At 43.1% G+C, this 15,467-nt stretch overlaps 1 protein-coding gene across 2 annotated transcripts in view; it reads left to right on the top strand.

Annotated features, from left to right (window-relative positions):
• The window catches only part of ryr2a (ryanodine receptor 2a (cardiac)), a 310,570-nt gene that overhangs the window by 50,401 nt on the left and 244,702 nt on the right, over nt 1-15,467 (top strand). For both annotated transcript variants that reach the window (XM_023949560.2, XM_023949561.2), the window contains exons 6-9: nt 628-740; nt 11,806-11,905; nt 12,647-12,743; nt 14,125-14,199. In XM_023949560.2, coding sequence (XP_023805328.1) covers nt 628-740; nt 11,806-11,905; nt 12,647-12,743; nt 14,125-14,199 — 385 coding nt within the window. The remainder of the gene's footprint in view (nt 1-627; nt 741-11,805; nt 11,906-12,646; nt 12,744-14,124; nt 14,200-15,467) is intronic.

The following is a 15,467-nucleotide window of genomic DNA, read 5'->3' on the forward strand; positions in this document are numbered from 1 at the left end:
TCTTGTCTGCCCTGTCTGTATTTAAGTCTCGTCTCTCCCTTCCTCTTGTGCTGGTACATTAACGTCTTCATGTGTCGTTGTCCCTTCATGCCATGTTCCATGTTCCTCGCCACGCCACAGTAAGCTTTGTTTTGTTTTGTCATCCTGCTCTGCAGCGCCTTTTGTTTGTTTGTCATTAAACCCTCTAGTCCTGAACCCGTTTGCCTCCCGTCTCTGAGTCTGGGTCCTACCGGCTCTCGATCCCCCCTCACCGTGACAAAATTGTCCCTAGATGTGAACGTGAATGTGAGTGTGAATGGGCATGTGATTGTGACCCTGCGACAGACTGGCGACCTGTCCATGATGTCCCCTGCCTTCGCCCACAAGTGGCCAGGATAGGCTCCAGCAGCCCCGTGACCCTGAAAGGGACAAAACAGAAGAAGATAAATGAATGAATGAAGTTCAGCCTTGGAAGTTGGGGAGAGTGTCATGTTTCTGTGCTTTCCCAGTGAATAGCTGGATTTCAGGTTTACTTTTTCACCTTAATGCACATACAACATTTGTGTGCAACTTTTCTTTTCTTGGACATTGTCGCCACATTGTTGTGTTGGGACTCCTCAGAAGATTCATTGAGTTTGTTGTTTGCAGGAGAGGCATGCTGGTGGACCATTCATCCTGCATCAAAACAACGGTCGGAAGGAGAGAAGGTCAGAGTGGGAGATGATCTCATTCTGGTCAGCGTCTCCTCTGAGAGATATCTGGTAAGTGGGGGCATCAATGTCATGGAGGGAAAGACAGTAGGAAGAAAAGTCTTTAATATCATTTCGTTTTGCCTCTGCCCATAGTGCAATTTAAAAAACAAACAGTAAAACATCTTATATTATTAAAGGGCCTAAACTATGCAAAACCAGTTTTTTGAGCTTTTAAGTGTATTATAATGTTCATTGCTCATGAAAAGAAACCCCAAAGCTGTATTTTGATCTGCTCACGCATTTCTGAGTATTCCTCTAAAAATCTGCGCTCTGAGCACCAGCCCTTCCCAACCCATGAAAACGAGCGAGTTCTCACGAGCACCTCCATCCAGAAGGAGTCAGCACTGCAAGCACCGCCCTCAGGCTAACACAAACACCCGCTTTCTCTGCGAAGCTAGTGGTGTTTGCAAAAAAACCTTTCCTTTTATATGCAAATATTCATATACAAAAAGTTTTTATTTTATTTATTTTTTTGTGGGCAAGATGCAGAAACGCCGCCAAGGCCGGCTTTAGGTTGGTGTCATGAAATGGGCAACACCCACAAGGAGTGAAAGCCAGTGCCTCACAGATTTAGTTCTTACTCCAGGATAGGAAAAGAACTCACAAAAATAACTTATATTTCTCAAAGGAATTGTTCTTTTGTGACCAAAAGGTAATAATGTTATCATGTACATGGATTTTGTCTACAATAAAAAGGCTTAAGGATAGCATGGTGAGAGTCGAGACAGGCAGGTGGTAGACATGGGTCAGAGATGGGCAAGAGTCAAGGATCAGCCAATAGAAGATGGTAGAAGAATGCTTAGATCTGTAGACCAGAGACCCAAACAAGACTAAAAACAGCTGGGAGTGACTACTGATGGGAAACCATTGTGAGGCTCCTGGGAGGGACAGCAGGGGCTGATGGGAAGTGGAGTGTCGAGAACCAGGAAGTGTTAGTACTCTGGAGATAGCTCCTGCTGATGGCCAGAGAGGGAGACAGGGGATCGACTTCTCTGAGCTGCCGGGTAAGCGCGGCGTATGAATGGAACGGCACTACCCCGCCAGCCAACACGGCCGACAACCACTCTAGTGCCTTGCCGGTGAGGAGTGAGCACAGGAGTGACACCTTGCATTGCACAAGGAACAGCGAGAGACAAGGAGTGACTGGGGCGCCAGAGTGGAAACAGGAGAGGCCACTCTAGCTGGATATGTCTGAGCCACAGCAGACGGAACTTGTTCAGGAGGAGCAGCACTGGCTGCTTGACTAGCCTGGAAGTTAGTTCAAATGGCATCAGTGGATGTGGTCAACTGTTGGAGCTGACGACCATGCTCAAACCCTGCCAGGTTGGAGGGTCTATCCACTTCTACTGCTGGATCCATATTCAGCAAAGTCTTATGTAACAAAGAGCCAGAGTCAGGAGGATCTATGTGCAGCACTTTATTAAGGACAAATGGAGAGGTAAGCGGCTGACAGATGTGGGTTAAAGATAGGCAAGAGTCAAGACAGGCAGCTGGCTGAGGTGGGTCAGAGACAAGCGAAAGTTGAGGATCAAGAAATGGCAGATGGTAGAAGAATTCTCAGATTTGTAGGCTATTAACTAGTTGTACTTTTGGCATTTCTAGTTAGGCTTAAAAACTTCTAATATTAAGGATATCGATTTCATGTAAAAAAGGCTTGCCATACAAATGCTCCACAGTGATTAGAGGAGCACACAGTCCGAATCCAATGTAATTAAAAAAAACACATACAACCGAATTTAAAATTACTATAAGAACAGTAAAAATAGTTTTAAAAAATGCATGCAATAAAATCCATTAAATTGGATCACAAAGCATCTCCTCGTCTTGGGTAATTGTGATCACACCGAGACAAAGAGAGGGTAAGCAGGTCGTAACCGCACTCTTCTGCTGTTGTATGTCGCCATCCTCATGGACCTAACTTAGCTGTTCCGACCCTGCAAGTGAGCTCCGGCGCGTGCAGCCCCCACTTCTGGCACTCCAAAGCACCACCGTGTGCTGCCTCCACTTCTGCTGCACTCAAATGCCCCCGCAGGCCGCTCCCGCGGCTGGCACATCAAAACGCTGCCGTGTGCAGCTCCTGTGGCCGCCGTGTCTTAAAATTGCTGCTGGCAGCATTTGTCATGAGTTCCTGTCGAGTCGTTTTTACTCTAAATCAGCCCGATCACACGCCTGTTACTCCTTAGCATTCCATTCTATAACCCTCTGAGTTTTAAGTTTTATAACTAGGAGGAATGAATTGAAAACACAAAGTAAGAACACAAATAGTACACACATGCAGGTGCAAGAAAAAAAAACACCCCATGACACCTCCTCACAGTCGAATATTGGCAGTCCCTGCAATATTTTGGACTGAAAGCGTGCAGGAGGCACAACCTGTGGTGCACCAATGGGGAAGTAAACATAGCTGGGAGTCCTATTACCTTTTTCTCCAGTCGAGGATTCAAGGCATGCTGGAGGTAAAGGACTGATCGTCAACTTCTAAGATTTTCTATGAAACACCTTCACTATCACTTACTGTATGGAGTCCTATACTGTTCATAATTAAATAAATAAGTATTTAATTAAATAAATAAATATGACCTCATGCAAATACACAATCAACCAATAAATCTCTCATAAATTTATAAAAAGATCATGAAATGGTGAAAAAGCTGCACACAGATTTTAAATTAGCCGTTATATTATTCAATATATTTCATTTTGCTTTAAAAACCTGTTCATTATTTTAAAAGCATTTTAAAATATTCATTTTTAATCATGTGGAAATTTATTATAATTCTACTTCTTTTTTCAGAACCTCGGATTTCCAAATCAATATTTTCCAAGTAGCTTTGTTTTTATTTCATGTTGCTGTTTTTCACAAGGGATTATTTATTTCATGAAGAGCTTTTTCAGGAGAATGAGTCTATTTGTCAATCAGTGAATGTGGGTGGGATCTAAACGCTCATTTGCTGATCCCTGGAAATCGACTCATATTCCTCGATACCCGCTCTGGGGTGTGCCAGTCAGATAGATGGCATATTTCAGCAATATCCGTGCGGCTTTGCTGACATTTGATACAAACTATCTGTCTGCAGCAAAATATGCAAACATGGACGACTCTGTTTTTGTAGTTTGAGGGTTTGTGTGGACCAAAGGAGCTCCGGTCGTCCACGTCTCGAAGTCCCCTGTGAAACTCTCCTGACTCTCTTACGCCATTCACTCGGCTCTCCTTTGCTCTGCAGCTAACAGCTCTGCTGTCTGAGCTCACAGATCCAGTCTCACGTCATCGTGCCTTACACTGTGTCGGCTCGTAGGAGGAGGCGAGCTGGCGGACCGACAGAGAGTCAGACCAGGCAGCAGCGGATAGCGGAACAAGCCTGCTCGGGCCTCCTGAACCTTATATGTTTTCTATTTTCATTGAGACAATGATTATAAATCAGGTCCTCTGGTTTTATTTTTCCCTCTCGGGGAAAATGTTGAACCTTTCCTGCGAAAGTTTCTCTTTCTGGTTGTAAAACGCAGCGGAGATCCGGGGTTTGATTTGGGCATCACTTCCCCGTTCAGACCTCTCAGAGCGGGTTATTAAAAGATTCAGTCTCTATACTTTGGATATACTTTTTTATCATTACTTTTCCAGCGAACTGAACAACAGACCCTTAACTTGCGCTCACACACACACACACACTTTTGCGCTGGGCTCTCTGATTTACACGTAATTTAAGACATAGTTTGACTGCAGGAGTTTAAGCAGAGCCTTTCTGGGATTATCTCATGAACTCATACATGAAAACATTGTTATCATGTAGAACTATTCAAAATAAATAAACCTGATCTTTTAACACTCCGTGTGTATTGTGCATCCATGCATTTTAAATGAGATTAACACAGCCACAGCTCCAAGTGGCTGTCAGGCTAAAAACATTAGCTACTAGCTCCTCCCACACGCGGCATGGTGTGTTTATTGAACTCCAGTTCATAGACGTTTTGTGGAACTCCAACAGCCACCCAGCCTAACTTAGACCACTACTAAATGTTCATGAGAAGATGAAAATTGCTGAACCGACCACAAAATCACCCGAATTACACTCGCCCAAAGCCACTTTTATCCGCAAATTTAGAACCAAAACTGCCCAATTTCTGGTAACACTGTGGATGTGTTGAGGTGCATACTCCCCCTAGTGTTGAGGAGTGTGCATCGCGCCGTCACATTAGCTGAAACATCTTAGATCGATGTAGTCAGGGTGTTGCTGCTCATGTGTGAGTAAAGGAATGGCCAATCACAAAAGTGTCTCCGCCTTGTCTGGTTTGATTGACAGACAGAGACATTCTCCTGAAAAAGCTCTTCATGAAATAAATACGCCATTGTGAAAACAGCAACATGAAATAAAAAACAAAGCTACTTTGGAAAATATTGATTTTGAAATCCAAGGTTCTGAAAAAAGATGTAGAATTATAATAATATTTCAAATGAATAAAATTAATATTTTAAAATGCTGTTTTAAAATATTGAACAGGTTTTTATAGCAAAATGAAATATATTGAATAATATAATGGCTAATTTAAAATTTGTGTGCAGCTTTTTCACCATTTCATGATCTTTTTATATATTTATGAGAGATTTATTGGTTGATTGTGTATTTGCATGAGGTCATATTTATTTATTGAATTATGAACAGTATAGGACTCCATATTACTGCTCTGACCTCTTCGAGTAAATTATTCCAGAATCACCAACTGTCTCAGTTATGATGGGGGGTTCAGGGCCCCAGCCTCTATGTAATTTCCCTTGTCCATTCTGATTCCTGTTTCTTTTTATTTTTAACTTGTCCTGTCCAACAGCTGAGCAAGCAGATGAGAGCTGAAGGCCTCTTGTGTTGGACAGATTTTGCTGTTACAATAGGGGATTATGGATCTTCAGACAAACCAACTGTATATTTGTATGAACCCCTTTTGTATTTGAGGCTACTCTTTCTTTATAATGATTATATTTATATGCATTCCTTGTTGGACTGGACGGAAGAAAAGAAGAGAGAGAGTGAGATGTTAGATAAGGGGTTAGAATGGGGTGGGTTAGATAGGGCGGGGGTGGTTGATAATACAGAGTAAAAACATAAGAATGTCATAAGTAAATTGCCTGACTTAGTTCTCACCTATGCACACCAACACACATCAACAAATAGTCTGCAGACAGCAATCTACAGGTTTTAAGTATAGTCATACATTACTTCTGGAAAATTTATCTCACAAGACTTGTGCACACAGACAGGTATACACAAGATTTACATAACCAATATTCTTGAAGAGGGGTGTAAAAACAGTACCCTTGCCTATATTTGAGCAAAAAGTAAATAAGCTGGTGGGTTGAACGAATGTGTGCTTCTTAGAGTGTACCTTGATCACACTGAATGCTCCAGCAAAGGCAGGAGTCATCCCACACTCCAGAGCTAGGGGCAGACGGTACAGCAGTCCGGCCAATCCAGGCATCCAAGAGCCTCACCGTCAGACAAAGATTCTGAAGCAACCACCCTGACGCGCACCAAACCCCCGCCACGGAGACAGAAGCCAAGGCCAGGCAGTCCCCCGGCCGAGGAGAAGGAGAGACTTGTCCCACCCCAAGGCGCTCGGGGCCCAGACCCAATGTTCGAGACCCACAATGGTGCCTAGACAAGAGGCACGCCACCACCCGGGAGTCCTGAGCCCCCACCCTCCCCCACTCCCAGAGGCATTCCGGGCAAAACATGGCAAGCCCGCACTGCACACTCGTGCAACCTGTCCTCCAGCCCTACCGAGGGAAAACAGGGGAAAGTTGCAGAAACCGACTGCCTGACTAGGAAGGCAGACACTGGCGACCAGCAGAAGCCCTACACAGGGCCAGGGGACGGTGAGACTGAGGACCAGGCTCTAGTTGCTGTGGGCAACGATTACCTGCTTCTTGGGGGATACGGTCCCCCCCTTCAAATGTTGTGGACTCCCTCACTGCGTGGAAAAGAGCTGCAAGGTCAAGAACCCCAGGAACCCCACTGGCCCCCAGACACCGGCCCACCCCACCCAGTCTGGAAGGTGGGAGACAGGAAACAACGTGACCAGCCCCCTATGCTGTGTATATCTGTGTGTACTGAAGAGATGGAATCAAAATTTGGCGGACTGGGGCGATACAGGATCCTCAATTCTTCAACAGCGGAATCTGATCACCTAAATGTGTTATGGTGAGTGGTAGGACCCCAAAGCAGAATCCGATCCCAAGGGGAGGTTAACAGTTTATTCCACATAAAATAAGAACAAAATCGGACAGGAAGCTAAATCACGGAGCTAGACTCACAAACTGGACAGTGACAATGAGCTACTAAAAAGTAAACATCTGGCAGAGAGAAACAGAAAGGTGCAGGCTTTTAAAGACATAGTGATGAGATGAGGATCAGTTGTGAGAGGCACTAGGAGAAAAGATCAGCCACGCACCCCTGCTCCACACTGATCATAACAAAACGTGTCCTCTACATGGGCCCTACGTGAGTATATGTGTGTATGTTGGTGTTTAGTGCGTAGTGTATGTGCTAAAAGGGGGTGCAATTAAAATTAAAATTGCTGGTTGCTTAAACCCATGATCCCTACGTGTCTAAAGCGAAAAAAACAACCCCCCCCCGCTTCACACTCCAAGGCATCTTGGTGAGGTGTTAAGGCCCGTACACACCGGGACGAATATTCGTCAGGCGTTATTCGCCAGCGATTTTCGCCACGTTTTTTGTGTTCACACCCAGGCGATTTTCGCTGACGATGACCCGAGCGAACATGCAATTTCATTCCCTGGCATTAGATGGCGCTTAATGTAAACAGAAATACTCCTGTACACAAGGTGGCGCTGCGCAACTTTACGCTTCTTAAACTCACTTTTCCCTCAGAAGAAGAGAGCAAGTATTTACGCGCTTGTCAGAATCATACAAAGAAAACATGAATATTTCATGAATATTGCATGAATATTACCAGTTGGAGCAACTGGTGCTTGGTTCGCGGATATTTTAGAATGTCCGTCATTATTTCTTCGCGGATGTGTAGATGCAACTCGGCGTCTATCTTCTTCGCTGGTATGTGGCAAGGCAGTTTTGTGTTTGAGCGCCCCCAAGTCGTGTTTTACTGTAACCTCAGAAGCTCCAGACACGTGTGCAAAAGCGCCATTCTCATTGGTCGAATAGATTTCGACGCGACGCGTCAAAAAAAAAAAAAACAACCCGAGGCGTTTTTGTTTTTTTTTGACGCTTTGACGCGTGCCGTTTTTTCGCGTCGGTGTGCACACTCTCATCGGTGCCCTTTGTTTAGTCACGAGGCGTTAAACATCGGCGAAAAAACGCGCGCGAAATTCGTCCCGGTGTGTACGGGCCTTTAGGTTGAAAGAGGGAGACTTGTCATGCTCCAACATAGATTGGTTCAGCTACCAACCCCCGCCCGAGCTCAACGTGCCAGGTCAAGTCATGCAGTCTGGCAGAAGCACTGCAGAATGCACCAGCCCCCCAAGACCACACAGCCATGGGGAAGCAAGGCAAGATCCTATCCCCAAGTTGCAAATCAGAGCCCCGGCCAGTTCAAGGCAACCGGGCCCCCAATGGGAATTCTGGCCTAGCCCGCACCCCACCCCACCCCCAACCTAGACACCCCACTCTCACTGCAGTATATTGTCTCTTTTTTTAAAGGCATTGCTGTTAAGGAGCAACGCTATAGCAGGGACATTGAACTGGTGACAGTCAGCGTTCGGCCATTCTATCTCCCATGTACCAGTAGTCAACGTTTACATCCTTCTATCGGCCGTTGCCGCTGTTGCTTGTGAGTGTGTGCACAGCACCGTGTCCCAGCTGCAGACACGACACCCGCAGGCCCTGATTTTGTTGTCTGGGGACTTTAACCATGCCTTCACCCCCTTCTCCACCACCTTGTCCAACTTTACCCAGTATGAAAGCTGTCATACAAGGTACAATAAAATGCTGGATCTTTATGCTAATGTCAAGTATGCATATACTGTACTTCTAACCCCCTCCCCCTTTTGGACGCTCTGACCACAGCCTGTTTCATCCCCCTGCTTACACTCCAGTGGTGAAACATAAGACACCACAAGTTAAAATGGTGAAGATCTGGACGGAAGAGACAACAGTGCAACTAAAGGACTGTTTTAACCGCACAGTCGGGGACGTTCTCTGCTGTCCACATGAGGAGGACATTGACAGTCTCACACACAGCATCACGGATTATAGTCATTTTTGTGTGGAAAACACAGTGCCAACAAAGACAGTGTGGTGTTTCTCACACAATGAGTCCTGGGTCACTCCTGAGCTAAAGGCTCTACTAAATGAGAAGAAGAGGGGCTTTCTCTCTGGGGACAAGGAGGACCTGTGCAGAGTACAGAGGGACCTGACATAAGATCAGAAGGTGCAAAAACAGCTACAGGTACCTCAGGTACTACAGCTGCAGTACCTCGTCCGATGAAGCCGAAACACTCCAGACCTGTCACCTTAACCTCCCACCTGATGAAGGCTATGAAGAGGATCATCCTCATCCTCAGTTTGGATATCGACCAGGCATCATCTCCTTGCAGCATCGGGCCCTGCTCACCTGGAGTCCCCTGGGTGCACTGTGAGAGTCATGTTTTTTTTCTTTTTTCTTTAGTGCTTTCAACATCATCCAGCCATCACTGCTGAGGAGGAAGCTGGAGGTTGCAGGTGTGGACCAACATGACACTGCAAAGACTGTCAACTACCTCTCAGACAGGTCACAGTTTGTGAGGCTGTTTGACTGTGTGTCTGATGTGGTAGTCTCCAGCAAGGGGGCACCTCAAGGGACTGTGCACTCCCCATTCCTTTTTACCCCGTACACGTAGGACTTTAAATTCTACTCCCACCACTGTCACCTACAGAGGTTTTCAGATGACAGTGCGAATGTGAGGACCTTGTTTTCGGGAGGTCCTCACCATCACACTCACCAGTGAACATCCAGCGTGTTCACCTTAACAACAAACTGCATGGTCTAACAAAACGGACGGGCTGTACAAGAAGGGCCAGAGTCGCCTTCACCTGCTGAGAAGTCAGAGGTCTTTTGGTGTTTGCAGACAGCTGCAAAGGACTTTCTATGACACTGGTGGCCTCGGTTGTCCTTTATGGAGTTACTGGGCAGGGGGCATTGCAGGCAGAGAAAGGAAGAAGGCCAGCTCTGTCCTGGGCTGCACACTGAAGTTCATTCAGGAGGTGGCGGACAGAAGGATGTTGGCTAAACTAACATCCATCATGAAAAACCCCTCCCACCCCCTGCACCAAACACTAGAGGTGCTGACCACCTCCTTCAGCATGAGACTCTTACATCCACAGTACAAGAAGGAGTGCTACCGCAGATCATTTCTCCCCACAGCCATCAGACTATACAACACAGTACTACAGTGACACACTATGTACCTACACATTGTATCACTATGTACCGACAACGTTGTTGCTGTTCTTGTTTCTGTCGTTTTTGTTCTTACAACGGTTGTTTTGTATGTATTTTATTTTTTGTTTTAATTTGATTTAATCTGTCATGTAAGTTACAGATGTTCTTCTGTTCTTTTATAATATTGCACCGAATGTCATTTTGCTGCTGCAGACAAAATAATTTCCCCATTAAAGGGTAAATAAAATCTTATCTACCCATCTTCAGATGGGTTTTTACAGTTTTTTTTCTGCTTTTTCTATTACATTTTATTTCTGACAGGGTCCCATAAAATCTCATCCATGTTGGGATAAACAGTCTTCAGCTATGTATTCCTATGTATTTCTACTGTTTTCTAAGCATATCCCAAAGCTGAGAGAGAAAAGCTAACATTAGCATCACTGTATACTGCAGTGATGAGCACCTCTGTCAGCAGTATAAAAACATGCACATATAACAGTCATTGTGTCTTGTTAATAATACTGCTGTTTATTCACCAGCCTTGATGAACATGAATGCAACGTCCTCCTCCATTTGGGAGGAGTTTTAAGTCCTGTCAAAAAGGAGAACAACACAGTGTTGAATGCACGATTGTCGTTTCTATATTTAAAATATGGAATATTTTAAGTGTATAGCCGTTCTATGCCATCTGTGACTCAATTTTTTTTATTTTTTTTACCAAGGATCTGCTGTTCATCACAATGAAATTTAAAGGGGCTGATTAACCCGGCATCACACCTTTACTGCATCCTTGTTTCCGTCTTCCCTGCTTCTAACATTTGTAATAGCTTCTAGGCAAACAACCGTCTACTGGGTGCTTGGTGGTCTTCAAATGTTTGTGAGAATGTTAGGACTGTCCCACCTGATGTTGCTTGACACACAAGGCCAGTGTTCCGTGATTGTTTTTTTACAAGTCTAGGTAGTGAAGGTTGTGTTGGGAATAGCATCTGGCATAAAATGAAAGCCAGATCAATAAGAAAGGCTTACACACATGTCCATTGTGAACACCATGGGATATTAGTGCGTTCAAGGATGTGCGTTTAGCGCATTCTCGATCCCACGCCCCATGCCAGTGTATCCATAGCTTCAAGATGAAGAGTACAAGCACACAACGCTATACTTCTTCGCGAATATTTTGACGTTTTTATGTAATACACAGCAACTACAGAATTATTTTGTGCTTTTGCAATAATCAATTTATTGTTGTGTTAAAAATTGTGACATCTAAAAAGATTTTTTTTTTACTTGCAAAAAGGTTTTCTATCTTCAGAAATAATTCTCAGTTCCCCAAAATTGCCCTTTTGAATGCAAAATAACCATTTAAGTTTCAATAACATTGCAGAAGTGATCGTAAAATTTCCCCGTTTTTATATCAATTTAGAAGCTGCAGAAGATGCATTTAGAAGCTCATTTTTGTTGGATAGAGTGGACCTGCTTTCTGTTAACCTAATGTCAATTTTCACAGTAAAGTTTGACATTTTTATATAATTTATAAAAATATTTTAAATATTCTGTAGGATTTGGCTCATTATTGTTAATAAAACAATAATGCCATTATATTTGTTTCCTTTACCAGTCTCAATACAGAAATGGTAAAAAGTAACTTTTCCATTGTTTTAAAATCATCTATAACTCTTGTGTTGGCCTTCAGCATCTGTCCTACGGCAACTGCAGCCTCCATGTGGACGCAGCCTTCCAGCAGACGCTTTGGAGCGCGGCCCCAATCTGCTCTGGGAGTGAGGTAGCACAAGGTAAGTGTATTGCCATTATTTGTCATTCTACAACAAATTAAATGCCTCCCAACTGAATTGGCAGTTTTCTCAGTAAATTAAAGCAGCAAGAGACATTGTATGGCCCACAGGTGCTACCCACTTTAGACCTTGCTGCCCACCCTTTTCCTCGCATTTCACCCCACCCACCTCCCCACTTACCCCCGCCGCACACATTTGACCCTGGATAGTCAGAGCTGCATGTGACAAATGATGTAAAAAGTATTTTTTCAAAATGGCAGCTTTTATGTTTATGAGCTTTCAGACGTGATTACCGATGTTTTGGTAGAACTCTTCATAGTTAATTGACCTTATTTCTCAACACTACCTGCGTCTTCCATGCATTGGAAATGACATAAACGCAGACACCGCTCCATGTAGCGATCAGGCTAAAAACATGAGCTGAAAGCTCCTGCGTGTGGCATCAAGCTCAGGAAAACATTTTTTGGGACAGCCTGCAAGTAGAGAATGCCTGAGCAGAATGCCTGAGCATGCAGCCTTCTCGTCCTGCAGTTGATCTCTGGCTGGTATACAGAGAAGTGTCACTGGCAAAACAGTCCGTTGCACTTGAACACGGCACCAACAGTTTCATCATTTTTCAGAAACAGCAGAGGGTTCAGAAGAACACATTCTGACACTCTTCTGTCCACCACTTTCATCATTCTTAGTTCCTTACATTCTGTGAATGTTTCTCTTCTCCTCCTTTTACCTCTGTTTACCCAGGTTTCCTAATTGGTGGGGACGTTCTACGCCTGCTCCTTGGTCATATGGACGAGTGTCTGACTGTTCCATCTGGAGAGCAAGGGGACGAGCAGAGGAGGTACTGTAGACATATGATGGTGGAAAGAGGATTTACCATGGACAGCATTTCCCACATTATTTTATTTTGATGATGCTCAAGCCTTCAGATGTCATTGAAATTTAATTACCTTTAACTAAGATGTGCTAAAATGAATTAAGTTCATATGGGGCAAAGTTTTTGCTATTGTGATTTTAGCTTCACGCTGCTCCTTTCTTCATGTTTTACCCCATGTCAGGTTTTCTTCACCTTCTTAACAATTTAGACATTTGAATGGTGATTGGGACTCTACTTGTTCGGAAAATACTCTTTTTGGGATTTGATTCTAAGTAGTATTAAGAGAGAAATGTATTATTTTTTTAAGTTCTCTCTCACTTGTCCACACCAGCCTAGAAGTTCTACTTTGCTGTTAATGCAGATCCCAACTTTTTTGGGATCATTGAATATTGAATTATTTTATATGTTAAACTTAAGTAAACGTAATAACAACATTTAAGAAACAGGATTAAGGGGAAGTGGCCAACAGACACAATTAAACTAAATGTAAACAATGTAATCATCTAAAAAGAAATAAAACATTTTTGTTAAAGTCTTCAAATACTTTATTTTTGATTAAGACAAAAGAAAAACTAATAAAACTTCAACATGTTCACTTTTTGTGAAGCTACAGAAAACATAAATATAATGCTAGTTTTTTGTGTAAAATGTATAAAACATGTTATTATATTGTTCAAAAATTACTGTTGCCTTTGCACCAACATTTAAAAAAATCTTTAAAAAAAAACACAATTTAAAAAGAATATATTTGTTTTTTTTTGTGAGGTTACATAAAATTGCATGATAATAAACTGGTGGAAAAAACAACTACCAGGGTAAATTTTCAAATAATTTAGTTAAAAATTATTACTGAAAACTAACTCAACTTTCATTACAACTTTTAGAAAAAACAGCTGCAACTTACAGCTTTGTCTGTCACAATTATCACAAAATTGCACGTGATATTGTGGAGGGACTGTGCATCAATACAGACTATAGAGTTTCTCCTTTTTTAATTTTTGGATGCTGGTGTGCCGCTGGATTTTTGTCAAGGACAAAGTGTGCCTTGGCTCAAAAAAGGTTGAAAAACATTGCTCTAGTTTATCATCGCTCTTCATCCCAGACATAGAGAGTTTTACCAAGGTAAAAGGATCAGAATTTCCCTCTCCCGATAAGTTTAGCCTGAGCCCAGAGGAACTTTGGAGACAGGTATGGTACTGAACAGCCCGTCTCACTATTGACTACCTGTATCAGTTACTGGCAGTTGGCGTCACCCAAATGTGTTTGTGTGTGTGTTTGGGTGCTTCAGAAGAAAAACTTTGATGTTTGATGCAAGTTTGATGTAACTCAACCCTTTTATCCTCAGGACAGTGCACTATGAGGGGGGAGCAATCTGCACTCACGCTCGGTCCTTGTGGAGGCTGGAGACTCTGCGGGTCATGTAAGTACATGGTTTGATAGTGACTCCAAAAGTTCTGCATAGTGACAGACATTAAAACACACACACACACACACACACACACACACACACACACACACACACACACACACACACACACACACACACACACACACACACACACACACACACACACACACACAGGTTAGTGGTTATCTCTGGGGGAATCTCTGCATCATTATGAGTATATTTAAGTTTGTGTTTGTGCAGGTGTTTATGTGTGTGTATCTCATTGTGTGAATATGTGCGTGTTTGTGTGTGAATGGATGTGTGTAGGTTTGTGTGTGGATGTGTGGGTGTGTGTGTGACAGATGGGTTTATGGATCTGATAAGTGCCTAAAATTCTGTCTAAACCATTAGAAGCTTAGAATCAGTTCTGTATCTAAATGGTATCCAGTAGAAAGACTCTAGAACTGTGGTCTTCAGCTGTGTGTGTGTGTTGGTAAAGTAAGGATTAGTTTATTCATATAGTTAGAACTTTGATGTCTACAGCTTCAGGTTGATCCTATATGATCAGATGCTGCAGTAGACAGAAACGTTTACATGGATGGATAGAGTAACATGCAGTGAGGTTCATGACTGGTGAGGCACTGACGTGATCAGTCAGATTTACAAAGCATAATCAGATTTATGATCCCTAGAGAGTAGTTTATTCACTATTTTATTAGTAACAGTTAAAGTGTGTTGTTTAAAATTGCATTTCAAGATTTTTCTTCCGCATACAACTGTACCATAGAAAAAAAATCACCAAAATTGTTATTATTGACTTTTACTGAAAAATTAAGTCAATGCGCCGCTCCTTCTGAGTGATTTCTCAAATTCCTGAGTTTACACACATAATTCTCCATTAAGAAAATGATTTTGAACAATATTAAAGAGCTGGATGACACTTGACTTGCCACCACTAATTCTATTAGTCTTTAGCCACAGTGTCCCATTTTCTGGGATGGGATCACCATTGACTGTATTATATAACTGGATGGATCAGGTGTGACATCACCCGTAGAAAATGCCTTGCTTCCGGTTCTAACCAAATGAAGTCAATTCAGTTGCCATTTTTCCACGATATGCCTGTTTGCCATGTTGGAACCAGACGTCCTTAGTAAACCGAGATTAGTCCGTTTCAGTCTGAGTCTACATTTTTATGGCAACCACTCCTTCCAATCAGGAGTGAGCATGTTAGAAGGCCACACCCCTTCCCCTGAAAGCGGGCTCGGAAGAATATGTCAAACAAATGCTTTGAACATTCA

This window comes from Oryzias latipes, chromosome 19 (genome assembly GCF_053564925.1).
Source record: "Oryzias latipes strain Hd-rR chromosome 19, Olatipes_Hd-rR_3.1".
Taxonomy (NCBI): domain Eukaryota; kingdom Metazoa; phylum Chordata; class Actinopteri; order Beloniformes; family Adrianichthyidae; genus Oryzias; species Oryzias latipes.